Source organism: Mastomys coucha, unplaced genomic scaffold, assembly GCF_008632895.1.
Source record: "Mastomys coucha isolate ucsf_1 unplaced genomic scaffold, UCSF_Mcou_1 pScaffold13, whole genome shotgun sequence".
Classification (NCBI taxonomy): Eukaryota; Metazoa; Chordata; class Mammalia; order Rodentia; family Muridae; genus Mastomys; species Mastomys coucha.
This window is the reverse complement of record NW_022196895.1, coordinates 6,020,248-6,039,967: the sequence shown is the minus strand read 5'-3', so window position 1 is coordinate 6,039,967 and position 19,720 is coordinate 6,020,248. Positions and strand designations below refer to the sequence as shown.

At 40.4% G+C, this 19,720-nt stretch overlaps 1 protein-coding gene across 5 annotated transcripts in view; it reads left to right on the top strand.

Moving 5' to 3' along the window:
- The window catches only part of Ccny (cyclin Y), a 134,333-nt gene that overhangs the window by 47,887 nt on the left and 66,726 nt on the right, over nucleotides 1–19,720 (top strand). For 2 of the 5 annotated variants that reach the window (XM_031364941.1, XM_031364940.1), the window contains exon 2: nucleotides 13,432–13,533. The exons of the other annotated variants lie outside the window; for them this stretch is intronic. In XM_031364941.1, coding sequence (XP_031220801.1) covers nucleotides 13,432–13,533 — 102 coding nt within the window. The remainder of the gene's footprint in view (nucleotides 1–13,431; nucleotides 13,534–19,720) is intronic. 5 annotated transcript variants of the gene reach the window in all.

Sequence of the window (19,720 nt, the reverse complement as noted above, 5' to 3'; positions counted from 1 at the left end):
GGTGGGAGAATTGGGTTCTGATGATGGCAAGTGACTTTGGTTTGTGTTGTTTATTTTCTTAAGCTTGCCCCCCGCTATCTGGTTAACTCTAGTGCTACCTGCCCTTGCTAAATCTGTCTGGAGCCTGTCCTTTCTGTGATCCTGGTTGTGTGAGAACTCCTCAGAGTCAAGCAGTCTCTGTGATCCTGTGATTCTGGGATCCTGGGCTTGTTAGATCACCTGGGAGTGGGGCTTTCTCTGTGTGTTGTGGCTGCAGAGCTTGCACCCAAGGTCTGCTCAGAACACTAACCCAGACAGACCAGAAGGAACAGGAGTCACTGTACTGGCAGAGTTCCTGGGTGCCTGGTCCCGCTGGTCCCAGTTACTCCCAGTGTTGGGACAGATGTTGCTTCCTCCTCACCTCTGATCCTAGGTGTGTCAGAATTCCTGGGAGTGGAGCTTCCTCTGGGTGTTGTGGGACTGGCTGCAGAGCTTGCGCCCAAGTTCTGCTCTGGACCCCAACCCAGACAGACTGGCCATTTTTTCTCTTAATTAGATATTTTCTTAATATTTCGAATGATATCTTGTTTCCTGGTTTCCCCTCTAGAAACACCCCTGCACCCCCTGCTCACCAACCCACCCTCTCCCTCTTCTTGGCCTTGGCATTCCCCTACACTTGGGCAAAGAACGTTCACATGACCAAGGGCCTAAGGAGATTCATTCTTAAGAGATCTAGTGATGACTGTAGGTGGCATTTGAGAACTTCTTGAATTTTGTTGTTCAGAAGATTTCTGAAAGACTGTCCCTCTGTCTGTTTCCCTTTTTGTTTGTGGAGGCCATAGGTAGCTTCAGTACAGGTGTACTCTGATGAAATCAGGAACCACTGTGTTTTAGGGAGGCATTTAGGACATGTCCTTAATTGTTTCTGGTTAGATATTAGAAACTGCAGATTTATAATTGGTGAAAGAAAAATGCCTTACTTAGGCAAGTACTATTTGGTTTGGAATTCTTTTTATTTTATTTTATTTTTAATTAATTTTATGTGTATGAATGCTTTGCGTGCATGCATATATGTGTGCCACATGAGTGCCTGGTTTTCATGGAAGTAAAAAGAGGTTTCAAATTCCTGTGGGGATGGAGTTAAGATGATTGTGACCTACCATTTGGGTGCTGGGTGTCAAACTTGGGTCCTCTACAAAAGTAGTGATCTTGACCAGTGAGCCATCTCTCTGGCCCCTGTGTTAGAATTTTTAACTTTCATCTGGCAAGAGTCTTCAACCAGAGGAAGGAAAAGAACTCTTTTCTCTTTCCCATATCCTTGTAACTTTCCCTTCCTATCCTGCCTTACTCCAGTGATACTTAAGTATCACCAGTTGAAATTGTCCTTAATGTGAAACAGAAACAAATTCTCATTTGGTTTTCATAAATGTAACTGTTGATATTTAAAGATTGAAATGTTTTTTGACAACTAATTCATTAGGAAGAAAATCCAATATGAAAATGTGAAAAAGCCAGTATTTTAACTATAAAGGTAAGAAAGGACATAAGCTCCAAATCATTTTTTCTTATTTCAGTATCTGCTTTAGCAGTTCTAACAGGTATAATTTTAAAATAGAAATAAATATTATCTTAAAAGAACTTATATTTTTATCTAATTTCACAGCCCAGAGAAGCAGTGTTTCAGGAAGATCACAGTTGAGATGTTACCTGGCCTCTGCAGATTCCTCTGAGTGCTAATAGACAGAGGTGCTGGAGGCTAATCTATCCATTTATCCATTTGCTTTCTTTTGAAATGATAGTTTGCAGTGTGTGGTCTTGAATTATTGGACTCACACAATTTTTCATCCTTGGTGGAATAATAGATTTCAAGTGTGTGTGTGTGTGTGTGTGTGTGTGTGTGTGTGTGTGTGTGTACTGGTTACTTGATGTTTTTGTCAGTGTGTTTTTATCTGTCTTTAATTTATCTGAAATACAGTAAAATATTGTTAAACGTTTGAAAGGGACTGCTGTGTGCATCCCATGCATACATTACTACTCAGTATTTACAGTCCCGTGAGTCTTAATTGTGGCAGGTGTATTAATACCTGTTCACTTTCTGTCTCTGTGATAAAACCTCATCACCAAAAGCAACTTGGTGGAGGAAAAGGTTCTAGGCTCACTCAAAGGCAGGAACTAAAATAAAGCAGGAGCCATGAAGCAGTGCTGCTTATTGACTTGCTCCTCATGGCTTGTTCAGTTTGCATTCTTATACTCCTCTGGACTATCTTGCCATGGGATGATGTCACCATCGGTATTGAGCTGGGCCCTCCCACATCAGTCATTAAGCAAGAAAATGCCCTAGAGTCTTGCCTACAGGCAAGCTGAATGGAGACATTTTCTCAATTGACTCCTCTTCCCAGTTAACTCTAGCTTGTGCCCAGTTCTCAAAATCCAAGCAAGAACGGTATTGAACTTGGGATTCTCCTGCCTTAGCTTTCTTTCTTAGTGCTGGAATTACAGGCATGCATGGTAAATACCTTGTTTTTCTGTGCAGTCTTTCCTAGAAAACCAGTTTCTTGATAACTCAGTACTTTCTAATTGATGTCTTGGTTGATCTCTTTGAGCCATTTGTTCTGACTTTCATTTGCCTGTCAGCTGTCCTAAAAACATTGCTCGTAAAATTGTATTCTCTTTATAGCAGTGATTAGGTGTTCACCAAACAAATTTTAAAAATGGCATATAATCACAAAGAAAAAAACAAGTATCCACTTTGAACCTTATTCCTAAGATAATTTTATCCCTTTTTGTTATCTCCTTTTAGCATATTGCTTGTCATATAGGTAGCTGATATTTTCCTATATGGACTTTCTTATTTTTTCACTTGATGCCTTCTTGTAGCTATCATACATTCCTGTTAAATGTTTTCTTTAGAACCCTCCAGGTGTGTGTTCACACTTGGCTTCCTACTATCCTGGCTGCTGAACTTGCATGCTTTTCCTTGTCTCCACTTTCATTTGTAACAGTTACAAAAGTACTTTGAGTTTTGATTTTTGTTTTTTGTTTTTTCTTCATTAGGTTTTTATTAACTTATAAGGAACTCCAAATAGAGCCACATATATCTTGCTGTTAAAATTTATGCAATGGGGAACAGAGCTAAACTCTCAACTAAGGAAACTGAAATGGCTGAGAAGTACCTAAAGAAATGTTCAACGTACTTAGTCATCAAGGAAATGCAAATCAAAATGACCCTGAGATGCCACCTTACACCAGTCAGAATGGCTAAGATAAAAAACTCAGGTGACAGCAGATGCTGGTGAGGATGTGGAGGAAGAGGAACACTCCTCCATTGTTGGTAGGATTGCAAGCTGGTACAACCACTTTGGAAATCAGTATGGTAGTTCCTCAGAAAGTTAGACATAGTACTACTTGAGGACCCAGTCAGTGGTGACTCATGCCTTTAATTCCAGCACTTGGGAGGCAGAGGCAGGCGGATTTCTGAGTTTGAGGCCAGCCTGATCTACAGAGTGAGTTCCAGGACAGCCAGGGCTACACAGAGAAATCTTGTCTCAAAAAAACAGGAAAAAAAAAAAAAAGGACCCAGCTATACTACTCCTGGGAATGTACCCAGAAGATGCTCCAACATGTAGTAAGGACACATGCTCCACTCTGTTCATAGCAGCCATATTTATAATAGCCAGAAACTGGAAACAACCCAGGTGTCCCTCAACAGAAGAATGGATACAGAAAATGTGGTACATCTACATAATGGAATACTACTCAGCTATTAAAAACAATGACTTCATGAAATTCTTAGGCAAATGGATGAATCTAGAAAATATCATCCTGAGTAAGGTAACTTAGTCACAAAAGAAAACACATGGTATGTACTCACTGATAAGTGGATATTTACGCAAGAGTGTGGAATACCCACCATTACAAGCCATGGACCACATGAAGCTGAAGAGGAAGGAAGACCAAAGAGTGGATGCTTTAGTCTTACTTGGAAGTGGGAACAAAATAATCAAGGGAAGTAGAGGGTGGGAGGGACTTGGGAGTAAAAGTAGAGGGGGAGGGGATAAGAAGGGAAGAATCAGATATGGAAGGAGATGGGGGAGATGTACAGAGGGTCAGGCAATTGAACAGAGGTGTGTAGCAATGGGGGATGGGGAACTGGGGACAGCAACCAGAAAGTCCCAGATGCCAGGAAAGCAAGAGGCTCCCAGGACCCCACAGGGATGACATTAGCTGAAATACCCCACAACAGGGAGGGAGAACCTGTCAAGACCATTTCTAGAGATTAGGAATATCTCCACCCCCCTCAGTTGAGGGATGGGGTCACCTACACATTTCCAAAATTTTAACCCAGAATTGCTCCTGTCTAAAGGAAATACACAGACAAATAATGGAGCAGACACTAAGGAAAGGCGGTCCAGAAACTGCTCCAAGTGAGGAACCATCCCACATGCAGACACCAAACCCAGACACTATTGTTGATGCCAAAAAGTGTTTACTGACAGGAGGCTGATACAGCTGTCTCTTGAGTGTCTCTGCCAGATCCTGATCAATACATATTAAGTTGCTTGCAGTCAACCATGAGACTGAGCACAGGGACCCCAGTGTAGGAGGAGGTAGGGGAAGGAGTGAAGGAGCTGAAGAGGCCTTATCTGGCATCAGTGGGAGAAGAGGCTCTTGGTTCTGTGAAGGCTCGATGCCCCACTGTAGAGGAATGCTAGGACAGTGAGGTGGAAGTGGGTAGGTGGGAGATGGAGCACCCTCATAGAAGCAGGGTAAGGGGGGAATGGGTTAGGGGGTTTGGAGAGGGGAAAGGGGATAATATTTGAAATGTAAATAAGTAAACTATCCAATTAAAAAACTTATGCAAAGGAAAGTTTAAAATGTTAGTAAGATAGAGTTCTCAGAAGAACAAAGTGCCTGCTTCCTTCTTTCTTTTCTTCTTCCCTCTCTCCATCCTTCCCTCCCTCCCTCCCTCCCTCCCTCTCTCCCTTCTTTCCACAGACATTTGATTTATATATTTACCTGTTATATTCTTGAGTATTTAGAATTTTAGGATTATTCAGTATTTGCCAATCAGAGGCTCTTGAATTAATAGCATGCTATTCATTGAATAAAAAGAATGAAAATGCATTGCATTCTCTTAAATCAGTTTTGAAAAACCCAAATACAGTTACTTCCTGTCTCCCATGGTATTTCTTAACAACCATTAGAAGAGCTGATAGTTAATGTAGCTGCTGTGGAAGGGTGAGTTCATTCTGAAATCAGCTTGGGCTGGTCTCAATAACCCCTTTCCTGTACACTACTAAACATGAATTTACTATAGACATTGCTTTTTTTCCCTTAGGAATGGCATCTATCATTGTCTTTGTCCTTACCTCCAGACCCAACCTCAGGCTTTCTGCAAAGGTTCACCTGGTCTGATTCAGCTCTATGATTGTTAGACGTAATCGTGAGGACAGGAAGGGGTGGGCCTGTCTGCTTGTTTTCCTGTTAAATGTCATTCACAAAACTAATGGTCTAGATTGATCTCCTGCTCCATGTTTCTCCTCACTTTACATATCAGTGACTTCCTAGGATTTTAGAACAAGCTTTCAGATTTCTACACTGGTCATACTATCCATACGGAACCTTTTAAATACAGAGATGTTAGAACAGTTGAGGGACAGCTATTTTCAGTAGGAAGAAACGAGACTTCACACACACCAGCAAAAATAATGGAGATGGAGTAGAGATGCAGACGTATAGTAGAGGCTGTAGACCCTAGATGTCTCACTCCTGGTTTCTATCCTTTGTGACTAATGTTTTTTTAGTTATTCCGTGAGTACCTTCTCATCTCATAGATCATATCAGCTGAGAGACACATGTGTAGAGTTTATGTGGTGGTGCTACATCTCTTTTCCACCACTCTATCTTAACAGTGTTCCTATGTAGTACCATATTCCTACATGATAGGTTCTTTTATTTCCTGTTGTGCTTCAAAGGTACCGAGGCTTTTACAGTGCATGTTTTTTTTTTCTTCAGCAGAGAGTACTGTGTTTGCAAATGGAGAGATCATTCTGTATATGAGCGTTTCTGATCACACAGAGTCCTTTAAGGAGCTAGAATGATTCTAGGGAGTGTTTGGGGTGTTGACAGGTGACTGGGGTGCATGCTGTGAATACAGTCTTGTTTTTACCATGTTGTAGAATGAAGCCATTGTTAGCCAGGAACAAGTTGGCTTTTACACTGTTGTTAGCCAAGCAGAAGCAGCCTACTTTGAAAATACTTTCAATTTGGAAGGGACAGTGAGTGACAAGTCTGACAGAGCTTTCCCAGATGTTGGATGTTTGTGCCCTCACAGAGCAACACAGTGTTTCTTCTGTATCTGTCTGCACTGAGTGCACTTATTGTTTTCTTAATTTTAGTGCTGCTTGAATTTGGCCTTAGTGTAGTGAGAAGGCCAGGGTGTATTACTTTTGTAAACGGTTTCCTTTCCACCCCACCCCCACCCCCAGAATAAAATGTGTTTTTCTAGAAAGAACACCTTTTGATTTGAGATGATTTTCCTGAAGAAGAATGGTGCAATAAAGTAACATTTCCGTTAGTCGGTCAAGTAAGGTGAAGAAGTGCTAAAGAGTTGGACCTACTGTTAAATAACAGTTTAGAAGTTTGGAGAAAGCCTATGGAGTACTAAGGTATAACTCAAGGAGTATAAAGGTCTGAGGGACAGCACTACCTGGGCCGTTGTTGATTGCTTGGCTTGGCCTGGGTTCACTAGGGCAAACTCTTCCTGTGGAAGGTGGCAACAAGCTCAGATGCAAAAGTTGCATGTGAACTGAGCTGACTGGGCTAGAAACACCGAGAAACCAGAGGCTTCAGGCTCCCTAGGTTTAAAGCAATGGTGTTGAAAAGCAGCTGGATTAGCAGAAAGGAAATTAGCAAGCACAGTGGGGAAAGTGGAAGCCCTTTCTCCATAGACCTAATGTGGGCAAACCCTAGAGTCTTAGTGTAGAGCATGGAAAATAATACTGTTGGTGTCTGCTTTTAAAACTAAAGTTTTATTTCAACAAATCCATACTTGTGTATTTATGCTATATTTAATCCATCTGTTACAAAAAAAAATCATGCTTTTGTTCTGAAGCACAGATTGAATAGTTGGGATGAGGGTTATGTCCCTAGCCCTCCATGCAGAACGGTTGCTGGCCATCCTGGTGTAAGTTTTGGTGCATCTATGTGTTTGTGCATGTCTGCCTGTCTGTCTGTCTTTCTCTCTCTCTCTCTCTCTGTGTGTGTGTGTTTGTGAGAGAAATAGAGACAGAGAGAAAGGGATGGGGGGAGGGAGAAAGCTTATGTTACAAGAAAAAGCAGTGTGCGTCATGGCTGTAACCCTTGTTAACCACTGTATATACATCTGATGTGTACTGACATCATAGCATTGCTTCATCTGACTCATAGAAAGGTTCAAGGGATGCTTTCTGATGGAATGCTGGGGAATAATGAGGGCAGTGATGTTCATTTCATGGACATATTTTGCTTATGTACTCAGGGAAATCCATGGGATAGTACCAGACTGTTGAGCAGTTCTAAAAAGACAGGTAATGAGGAAAGAAGAAGAGAGGGGAACTTAAGGAAGTATAGTACCCAAGGGTAGGTAGGAATCTTGGAAAAATTATAGGGACAATTAAGGAGCAATCAGGATTTTTCTAGAATGATTTTTTTTAAAAGTTTGATTTGTTTTGTTTTTTTTTAACTGCAAGTTCATATAGTATATTCTGATCATATTCCCTACCCCCAGTCTCCTTCCATATCCTTCTCACTCATCCAGCTTCATGCCTTTTTTCTCTTTTTAGGAAATGAAAAGGCAAGTTTTAAAAAAAAAGCACAAGGAACTCATAAAAGCATAAAACTAGAAACTGTAATATACTTTACAAGCAAAAAAAAAAAAACCAGTAAGCAGTATGAGGCAAATACCATTTTTGTGTTGGCTACCTACTGCTAGTCATGGGGGTCTACTCTTAAATGTGGTTATATAATCAGTGAGACTCCATTGGAGAGAATTAATTTTTTCCTTTGGAAGCAGTTGTCAGTTGGAAATAGCTTCTTGGTTGGCTAGGGGTAGGAGATTATGTCTAGTTCTCAGTCTCTGCACTGGCACCCCATCTGGCCCTGAGAATGCTGTCACAGTCTCTAGGTTCATATGTGTGTCTATCCTGTTGTGTCTGAAAGGCAAAGTTACTTGGTGTCATCTTTTCTTTTCTGGCTCTTAAAATCTTTCTGCCTCTGCTTCTGTATGACTTCCTGAGCCCTGAGGGGAGGGAATTGATGAAGACATTCCATTTAGGACTGACTCTCTCTCTGCACAATGCCCAGTTGTGGGTCTCTGTGTTAGTTCCTCTCTATAGCAAGAGGGAGCTTCTCTGATAATGACTGAGCAAGACATTAATCTATGGAGTCTAGCAGAATGCCATTTGGAGTAATTTTATTCCTGTGTTCTTTTAGCAGAGTAGTAGTGGCCTATCTGGTCTCATGTTCTTGGCCACCTGAGCAGTCATTGTAGAACTTGTGGGTATAACATAAGTTGTGGAGCTAGAGTGAGAATTCGTGCTCAGTCTTACTATTTGTATGACTTTGGGTAAACTCTATAACTTTGAATCTTTTCCTTATTGACAAAATGAAGCCCTACATACTTATTTATCATTTATTAACTTATCTGCATAATAAATATGTGTTTTGAAAATCTAGGTATCTAACTTGGCCCTTAAACATGCCAACCAAATATAGCCTGCATTCTGGTCTGCATTCTCAACCCAAATGGAGATTATGTGTGTAAATTTCTTTGGGAGATTTGTACTCCCATTTTAGTTCCCAAATAATAGACACAGAGACCTGTTTTTTTTTTTGTTGTTGTTTTGTTTTTTAACAAGTTATAAACCTAAGCTGGGCAGGTTCTGAGCTATTCTAACCCTCTAATCTATTTACCTTCAGGCACAGGCTCTGTGTTACTTGCACTTTGAGTGTCACCCTGGCTCGCTCTGTCCACATGTGCTCCTCATAGCATCTCTCTCATCTGAATTTCATGCCAAATCCCTTGGGAACCTACTCCTCCTGGACCCTCTGCCTTCCTCATGGTCCTCCTCTTCCCTCTTCTTCTCCCTCTTCCATCTCTGGTCTTCATGGGACTCCCACTACCACAACCACTTGAATTGGAAGTCTTACCCTATTTTCTTTTGCCCAACTAATTGGTTGATCCGCTCTTTATTGATCAAATAGAAGGTGATAGAGAAGAATGCTTATGGAACTCTGAAACAGGTGATGCTTCATAAAACTACCAATACCAAAGTCTAGCCTGCACTCATCTCTCTGCTGGTATAGAAATGCTGGTACCATTTGAAAAATACAAAGACAATCTTTACACAGTGCACAAAGAGATTATCCCTGCAAATGTTTGTATGTGAAGTTCTTAGAACATGTCTGGTATGTAACTGTTAATGCATTGGGAATTATTATTGAATAGTGTTGATGCAACAAGCATTCCCTTAAAGGGAATAGCTTATCTTGACCAAATAGGAATTACCATGACCAGGGAACACAAATTAAGGTCACCTTCAGTTATGTATCCCAACATGGTAATTTTCTGATGAAGTTTTTATAGTAACAGAAGAAATAGTCACATATTGACACTTTTCAAATACATTTCCAGAAACATTAAGTAGGCTGATTAAAAATAAGTGGGGAACTATAGAGCTCATGCTATCTGTTGGTGTTCTTAGTTTTACCTTGGTGGAAACTAGGAGGTTTTGTTTTTGTTTTTCACTTGTTGTTGTAAGGTTTCCCTGTGTAACCCGGGCTTTCCTGGAAGTGCTCTGTAGACCAGTCTGGCCTCTATCTTACAGAGATCCACCTCCGTCTGCCTCCCCAGTGCTGGGGTTAAAGGAGTGCACCACTACTGCTTAGCTAAAACTAAGAGTTTTTTATTTAATACTTTGAAAAGGTTTTATCTGTTAATCACAGGATATTTGGTTAGAGGTAGGCAAGAAACGGCTATTTGGGGGACTAAAATAGCCCAAGATAAAATGTAAACTGGCCTGAAATGAAACCTTAAAAAAATTGTAGATCTTAGAGAATTGTGATTTTAGTACCACTCAACTGACACAGTCTATGTGAAGAGGGAAGTGAGAAGTGTGAAACAGTTTGTGTGGGACAGGACAGGTGTAGCCTGAGGACTGAGGAGTCAGATGTGAGTGTTGTGTGAAATTTTAGGAGAAGCATTAGGCTTGGCAAGGAGCATCACCCAGCTCCTAACCTGTAGAAGCTCTAAGAAATGGTTTTGGGCTAGGGAGATGATGTTACAGGATGCATGGGGAGTCTTCTGTGGGATGAGTTGTACTAACAGGACAGCTAAGGCTCTGTAACCTGAACGGAGATAACAACGATAAAGGTCATTCCTACTATGAAGACCTGACAGTACAGAACCAGGTAACTATAGAGCTGCTTCCTGTTTTGTTATTTGTATGTTGTTGCTGATTTAATTTTTTTATTGCTCAAGATAGGGAGTTAGTATGTCCTAGAGTAGTTTTGAACCTGGAATCCTCTTGTTTCTCCTGAACATGGCATATGACATGCTGTAGAGAAGCAGGATTCCTGTGATACAGCTGTGGTAGGGAGTCAGAGTCTCTTTTTCCTAGGTACTTACTGCCTGTGACCTGAGAGACTGGCTTCCTCCAAAAACTGTTTCAGAAAGATGGTGCTGGGGAGCTTTAGTTCTACAACCTTTTGCTTTTAAAAACAAACTGTTTATTAGTTTATAAGAATGTGTTATCTGGGTGCTGTAGAGATGGTTCAGCAGTTAAGAGTACCTGCTGCTCTTTGCAGAAGACCCAAATTCAGTTCAGCACCTACTTCAGGCAGCTTACAACCCACCTGCAACTCCACCTCTGAGGGAATGTCTGCAGTTTCTGACCTGCACTCATATGCACATAACCACACAAAAACATCCTTCATACATGCAATTAGTTTTGAAGTCATAATCCCTAAATTTCTTTGCTTTTTAAAAATTTACCAATATACTCTACATTTACACTATATATTTTCACACAATGCAAGTAAGCGTGTTCTGAAGAGTATTATATAGGACAAACATGTCTTTTTTTTAGTATGAAAAGGATTATTGATAAAGACTTGGCTAGTATGAATTGAATTGTCGTATATAAACATATTTATGTAAATTGCAAAATTGTCTTTTCCTGCTCTACCCCTTTTTTATACAAAAGTGAAGTTTAAATGGTACAGGAGAGAAACAGAATTTGATTAGATGTGTTCTGTGCAAGTGTTCTGTTTGGTAGGAGCTTAGAGCTCCATGGTTTATTCTTAGAACGGTGTGTGTGTGTGTGTGTGTGTGTGTGTGTGTGTGTGTGTGTCTGCCTGCGTGTGCAGATGTGCTTGTGTGCACTTAGCAAAAAGTTGCAAACCTCGCTATATTATTCAGATCAGAATGAATGATTAATTTTTCATTTTCTTAAAATGGCCACTGACTAATATGGTCTCTTTGAAACCATAGTATAGACAGACTACAACCTAAGCTGAAAGCATGAGCTAGGAGCTTTTCCAGGGCTCCCTCCATTTGGCTCCTCTAGTGTTCATCCTCTTGTGTGTGGTGCTCAGCAGGTAGTTGGATAAATAAAACCTTCCCCTGTGGTTGAAGGTAGGCATTTCCAGGGCTCCCTCAGTTTGGCTCCTCTAGTGTTCACCCTCCTGTGTGGTGCTCAGCAGGTAGTTGGATAAATAAGATCTCCCCCTGTGCGTTAAAGGTAGGTACCATCTCACCTGGAGCTTCTAAGGCTAGCACAAGCAAAGCTTGTTACTGGTGCAGGCAGGGGGACTTCACCCCTCACTCAGTGCAGCTCTAAGCAGTGACTTCATGTCTGGGATGCTAACTTAAGCAAAAGTGGGCCAGGAGCTCCTCAGTAGCTAGTCTTGCCTGTTGTAGTACTTGGTGTATATATGTCTAAGACCAGAATGGCAGTGATATGGGGACTAGAGTACCTTCTACTCATCTCCTTTGTAGTTTATTTCACTTTTACAAGCTAAGGAGTTATTTGAAGTAGTCTTTTTTATTCTTTAATGGTTTGAATAATAATATATGATAACCTGGGCTTATTTCTAGTGCACTAAATTTTCTCTTGTTTCTACATGAATAAAGGGTAGTAGTGTGGCTATATATTGCAGATACAGCTGTTGGCTGCAAGGTTGGAAATGTCCTCCTTGACATTTGCTGCCTTCCTCCTCAAGCCTAGAACACTGGTGCAGCTGTTGTATAAGGAGTTTTCTCTACAACTGAGATTTTGTTGGTCTGTATTTAAAGTTTTATATCATTTAATACGGTGCAGAAATGAGACATGGAGACTTCTTCCTCCTGCTCACATTGTCAGGTCAACTTTTCTATTTATGCCAGAGCAATGATAATACATGCTTGGTATTTTAAAAAAAAAAACAAGCATAATCCCACTTATAGGATGGAAGTACTCTTGTTTAGAGGTAAATGTAAACTTTGGTTTAATTTTTAGTGTTCTAACTAAGTGCTCATTTCTTTCATTCTTCTAAATCAGTGGTTCTCAATCTTTCTAATGCTGCAACTTTTTAATATAGTTTCTCATGTTGTGGTGAGCCCCCAACCTCAAACTCTAAGATTTTGTTTTTACTTCATGACTAATCTTGCTACTGCTATGAATCGTAATTTAAATACCTGAGATTTCAGATGGCCATAGGTAAAGAAACTAGATCTAAATTTCAGGCCAGCCTGGTCTACATAGTGAGTTCCAGAACATCTGGGGCTATGCAGAGAAACTCTTTCTTAGCCCCATTTACCCCCTACCTCAAGAAAAGGAAAGGATCTGGTCTGCTGCCTGCTTAAGGCTGTGCCACAGGAAGCCTCTCCATTGACCATGGGTATTTTCCTCCTCTACTTGTGGCTTTCCACATACTTAGAAAGAGATTGAGTGAAACCTGTAACAAGAAAATGTATTTACATATGAATCCAAGCTTGCCTTTCATAATGACAATCACACATGAGTAATGTTTTTGCACTCCATATTGCCTATTATGTTTCTTTTGAGTCATAATCATGTAAATCGATTTTATAGTCAGAAAAACACTGCAGCATACAGTGTTTCGTGAAGACGGGAATTTTCTCCTTTTCTCCTGCCGAGTTAGGTTTTGCTTTTTCTGTGGGTTGTAAGACTAGCCTGAGAATTGAGGAAGTGAGTCCTTTGCTCTTTGATTTCTAACAATCAAATCTAGTCATGTAAGAAATGAGGTAGTCACCTAACAGACTTTCACATGCTTTCAGACCAGATAAATACTTTAATTCTCTTTCTAAAATGTTAACTTCTATTTCACTCTGTAACTGCCCCCCCCCCATTCTATTTCAGGACAAAAGTATCCTGAGAAAAGGCAACCAAAGTGTTGTTTGTTTGCTCTTAGTGTCCAAGCTCCTCCAAGTCTTGGCAGCAGAGAGAAAAACCATTTTCCCAGGAGCAGAGGCATCCAGGGCAGAGCCATTGTTGTCAATGAACTCTTCCAAGGGTACGTTTGCCAGAAGTTGGACGGACTTCACCTTGACTGTAAACAGCCCTGAAGCATTGGGACACAAGCAGCATAGGCCACATTAAACTGACCTTTGGCTCCATAGTGTGGCACTTGATCTTGATAAGAGAATTAGAAAAGGAAATCAAGTTGTTATTAAAGGACCAGACTAGGTTTGTTCTAAAGAGATAAGACTACTTGTCTTATCTCTCTGTGCAACCTTGACAAGCGCCCAATGTGGGCACACTTGTATGCTTGGGTGGAACAAAAATATTTATAGTGGGGCTTCTGTGGTGCTGGGCTAATTGCCTTATCATTGGTTCAACTTTGCAAATGAGATGGACTGTTTAAACACTGTGGTGGTTTTAGGTCACACTTTAAATCTTTTGATAGTAGAATGATGATACACATTTCTTTGGTCTTCAGCAAAACAGTTCTGAATGCAAATCTTGCCCATCTGGCAGCCTAGTGCCTTTCCCTAGAGCATAACAGTCTTGGATTGAATTCTGAACAGTTCTGCCTTTGTATTATTTTATCAATTGTTATGCTTCTCATTTCTTTATGTTTGAGTAATTCTCGGTGGTTGCATTTTTTCCTTACTGATACATTGTCCTGAACTGGAATGTGTGTGTGGAGGGGTGAGATTTGCAGATACAGAATGAAATAGGAGGTTAAAATTTTAGAAGAGAATTAAAATATTAATTAAAAATATTTATCTGGTCTGATAGTAAAGTTCTCGTAGATGATTACCTCACTTGCTCACATGACTAGATTTGAGTGTCAGAAATCCTAGAAGGGATATAAATGACATGGACTGGTTGAAAACAGTCTTCAGGTTCTTGGGTTTAAAATAGCTGTAGGATCAGACTATACTCGGTCTGCTTTGTCACCTATTAATATTGTGCCTGTGATTTAGAGAGAAAGCTTTTTTTTTTTTCTTCCTGAAAATTCTGGGAGAAGTTCGTCATTATCCTGCTTGGAGTACCTTCTTGTTAGCTATCTTGCCAAGGTTGCTTGCATTTGAGTCTACTGTTTGTTCTGAATTGTATGTGTTTTTCCAGGTGTTTGATCTGATAGCCGTTGATAATCTTTCCCTCTTATATTCTCAGAGATAACTTCCTGTTCTGTAGCTGTGACTTCAGTTCTCAGCCCCCACCCATTTCCTTGTGCTTTGGTTCTAGACGCCTTAACATCTTTGGTGATGATGTCCCCTTTCTGCCCAGTATAATTTTGTTCCTTGACTTTGATGCTCTTAGTCATCTGTCCACATGCCTTGGCTAGACATCTTCTTCCCTGTGTCCTGTAGTATTGGATGCTGGAACACAATCCCGGGAGGGCTCGCTTTCAGTTCTTTCTAATATGCCTAAAAATTGCTTATAGCTGAGTTGCAAGACATCTTTTTTTTCCCTACATGGCAGAGGTTTATTGGGAGAGGGACGGAGACAAAGGGGGCGGGGAGGGAGGAAGAGAAAAAAGGCTGCAAGACATCGTATTTCATCATTTTTTTTGTTTGTTTTTGTTTTTCCAGTTTTGCTTTGTTTTGTTTTATTTTTTGAAACAGGGTTTCTTTGTGTAGCCCTGGCTTTCCTGGAACTCATTCTGTAGATCAGGCTGGCCTCGAACTCAGAAATCCGCTTGCCTCTGCCTCCCAAGTGCTGGAATTAAAGGCATGCACCACCACTGCCCAGCATATTTCATCATTATTGATGCCTGCACATTTATTATACTTTCATACAAACTCAGGCTTTCAAATTTCATTGTTACATTTATTCTCTATCTCTTTATGTGTGTAACATACATGATTATGCCACAGAGCCCATGTAAAGAACTGGAAAACTTCAGGAACTAGTTCTCTCCTTCTACCATGTAGATTCCAGGGATCAAACTTAGGTTGGTAGGTTTGGGACACTTCACACTTCACTGGCCCCAGCTTTAAACTCCCTCATAAGAGGAGCAGTTGTATGAGCCCCATGCTTTTTTAGTTAGGGTTTCTTTGGCTGTGATGTAAGTCCATGATCAAAAGCAACTTGGGGAGGAAAGGGTTTATTTGGCTTACATTCCCACATCACTATTCACATCAAAGGAAATCAGGACAGAAAATCAAAACATTGCAGGAATCAGAAGGCAGGAGGTGATACAGGGGCCATGGAGGGTGCTACTTACTGGTTTCCTTCCTGTGGCATTCTAAACCTGCTTTTTTTATAGAACCTAGGGCTACCAGCCCAGAGATGGCACCACCTATAAAGGGCTGTGGCCCTCCCCATCATCAATTAAGTAAATGGCCTACAGGCTTCATACAGCAGATCTTATGAAGGCATTTTTAAATTGAGGTTCTCATGACTTTAGCCTTACTCAAGTTAACATAAAACTATCCAGGACACATGCTAAAATCATGAATTAGAAATTGGTGTCAGGCTGCTCCTAAAACAAAATTCTAAGAAAATCGTAAATCTCGAAATGGGAATTCGATTTTTTTCTGAAAATTTTAATGCCTGTTAATTTAACTACTTAATTTTTTTTAGTTTCTTTTTTCCTTCTGGCTATTTTGAGAACAATACTGTGAGTAGGAGGTGTTCCATATGTGTTCTTTGTTTAACAGAAATTTGCAAGTAATACTACCCTCTTCCCCTAGAAGGAAAAGTAGCATTAGGTGTTTTCCTAGGGGATAGTTTTTGTGGATTTGTCACTGACCACTGTGGAGTTAGTTCCTGGTCTTTGGGGCAGGGAGGGATGTTGGTTGACCCAGTCAGTGCCCATCCTTTACCACTGTGGGGTTCTTTAAGACAACTGAAGTAAACAGGCATCACTAGGAAATTGGAATAGGATATAGGGCATTTCTTAAAAGCTGACTTCCAAACTCTGTTATAATTGGATTTTTACAAGGAAGTGTACCGATGGGTTTGTGAGAATATTCTGAAGCTGAGAAGCTTGACTGGTTGCTAATTCTGCACCTTTTAAGGGTCATCCCTCCCTCAGTATCTTAGGCATTCTTTGGGGGACACTTATGACCAGTGACAGGTTCACTCTTCTCTTTCTGGTGTATATTTATGAAAAGAATGGACTAAGGTTTTCAAGTAGAAACACATGATTAGTTATGCAGACATCTCTGCTTACTCGTATATGGTATAGCCAAGTACATTGTTCCTGTTGTGGTTAGTTGCCTGAATATGTAAGGACATAAGAACACCATTCTGTAGACTCCCCCTCCTCCTGCTACTCCTCACTCCACAAGAAATCCACAGTGCATAGTCCTCACTTTATTATGCAATTTCTTCCCAGGTTCAGAGCATTTGCCTAATAGGTGTCCAGACTCTAAGGAAGTTAGTATGGAGATTTCATCATGCTCTAGAAAACCATGTTTATCTCAGCTGTAACTCTAAGTGACTGAACAGTATCATAATGTAATAAAATGGCTGTTTTTCCTCTAGTTTAAAAAAGTGATGATGCTTTTACATACACAGAAACAATGCTTTTTGTTTTTGTTTTCTGAAGTTTTCTTTATAGGCCTTGTTTAAATACTTCTGTTTGTACTGGTTTGCTGGCAGTAGAGGGGGGCTTGTTCTATTTGTTTCATTTATTAACATGGTTTCATTGAAGTTTCCTCAACTTGGTGTTTTCTTCATCCCACTAGAATCTCATGGAAACCAGGAAACTGGGTAACAGAGCTATCTTGAGGCCAGAACCAAAATGTGCCTTACTGTGACAAAGGAAGCAGCTTTCGGAAGTGGTAGCCATTTGATTTGCTGACTTAAGTGGCAGTTGATCTGCCTTTTCAGAATAGAAGGGTGATGGATTGAGTGAATGCCATCCACTCCAGATGTTTCATCAGCTTTGTGCACCTCCCCCCTCCTTCCCCTTAGCCCATAAGAGTCACATCTAATGCACAACGTAGTTTATGGGCTCCTTTTATCAGGTGGAAAGGCAGGTCTTCCCACCTCAACCTAGGTTAACTTTATCAGAATACTCTGTGACAGGCTCTATCTTCCAGGTTATTGTTGATTTTCTTAACTAACATTGACCATTAAGTAGGCCCCTTTCTTAGAGTAACTTCTGATCTTCTCAGCCATGTGTGATTAGCCCACTTCACAGAGAAAGAAAATGAGATTCACTTAAATGAGACTTAGTTGGTAGAAGTGAAGTCAGGTTTTTTTGTACTGTGGAAAACTGAACCAAGGATCAAGACAGTAATTTTGGCTTACAGCTGTGGTCCCTTCTGGTAATGACCATATGGTAGATTATGCCTACAAAGCCACCTAGTTTTGATCCTGAGGACTCCCCTGACCACTCTGTTAGTACTAATCTTTTTTAACTGCTGGGGTAAATTGAGGTTTTAGTTACCTGTTCCTTATAATAAGTGTTAAATAGCAACACTAGAAGTGTTTTTGTTTTGGGGTTCACTTTTGTTTTTGTTTTTGTTTTTTGTTTCTTGTGTTTTGTTTGTTTGTTTGTTTGTTTGTTTTAGAATTTTGCTTGGTTTTGAGGGGTTGGTACGGAAGCCATCTGAGAACAGAGCAACTACCTTTATTTACATTGTGAACACTCAGCTGCTACTTCTTCACACTCATCTATGCCGTAGTAACATGTTGTTTGCACTCAGTGTTGAATTTTAATATGTTGCTTTTTATATTTAGGGGCTACTACTTAGGATTAGGACTCAAGAAAATAAAGTCATGTACCAAAATTTAGGAAAATGTTTCCTGACATGTCTAGCTATTGAAGAGTGCTAGCTTCCTCACTAGCAGGACAGTGTGCTCTGCTCAGAAGCAGAGGAAGGGTTCCTCTAGAATTCTCACTTTAAAATGTAAAGTTTGGGGAGTTCTGTGAACTTGACCTTTAGGTACAGGCTCTAGGCCTTTTGGGGAAGATAAAGTTTAAGATTATGTTTTTAAAGTGTGCTCATTAAGAAAAGCAAAAATTGTTCATTTGTGTTATTTAGAGGAAACCAGATAATTCTGTGTACTGTGTGTTTACTGTCACATCCTAAGACTGAAATTACAGGTGTGTCAGCATACCTACTCAGCATTTTAGGTGGGCTTTGATGATTCAAACTGTAGCCTTCTGGATTTCCAAGCAAGTACTTTAACCACAAAGACATCTGTCTCTTCAGACTTTGTTTCTTTAATCAAATTTGGTAAGCAGTTAAAAACTGTTCATGTGTAAGAACTTGCCTCCCATTTATGTTTGCCCAGAATATATCAGCACCTTTGTGAATAAGCTTTTAGTGTTGTCTTCATCATCTTTAGGATTATCCTGTTTTTCTCTCCTTTTATCTTTAGTTCATTGCTTCTTAACGCTAAAGACAGGCACTATCTGTTTTATTTAGCGTTGATTGGGTTCTTGCAGATTTTGTTGCAATAGTTTAATCCCAAATAATTTCTCTCTGGTACTATAAGTGGAGCTGAATTCAGGCTTCCCACAATGTTTAGATTCTCTTTTCTCCCTGAACTTAAATCTCCTGCTTAGAGTACCCATTTCCCCAGCTTTGGAGTTAGACGATTCTTTTGTTATTATATAACTTAGACTGGGATGTTTTCTGATAGAATACTAAGTTATTGAGCTAAGTAGAGAAGGCCTTGATCCTTAGAGATAAAGCTAGGGCTGCAACCCAAATGCCCATGGGAATGTGAAGACAGGGACTAGAAGAAGGACTTGTAGCCCCTGCCATATCTGAGGGGCCTCGTGCTACCGGATGGCTTGATTGTCCAGAGATGTTGAAAATAAGGGTGTATGCTTCTCATACACCCTTAAAAGTTTCATGCATGTGACTCTCTGTGCTCTCAAACCCTTCAGATTGCTATGTGTTAGTCTGGTTTTTCTTTTAAATTTGGACTGAATAGAATGAATACCTGCTGTGGCCCAGGGCAGATCCCACATGACCCATATATGTTGGCTGCCTGCGCCAACGTTAAAGAAAGGGTTCTTCTGGTAATAGGAGTTAGAAATAGATAGAAAGAGATAGGAGAGACTGGCCACAGAAATACCTACCCATGTGGAAGGGTAAAAATTAGACAGCAGACTTTACTGTTCAGCCATCTTGAATTTAATGCCAATCCTTTGGTCCCTCAACAGGTAAAATACCTGGGGCATAAACCACTCCCCCCCAAATACGTCCGTGTGATAGTCCAATCAGCGACTTCCTTGTTACTCTGTGGAGGTGGAGCTTTCGAATGTAACTAGAACCCGGTTG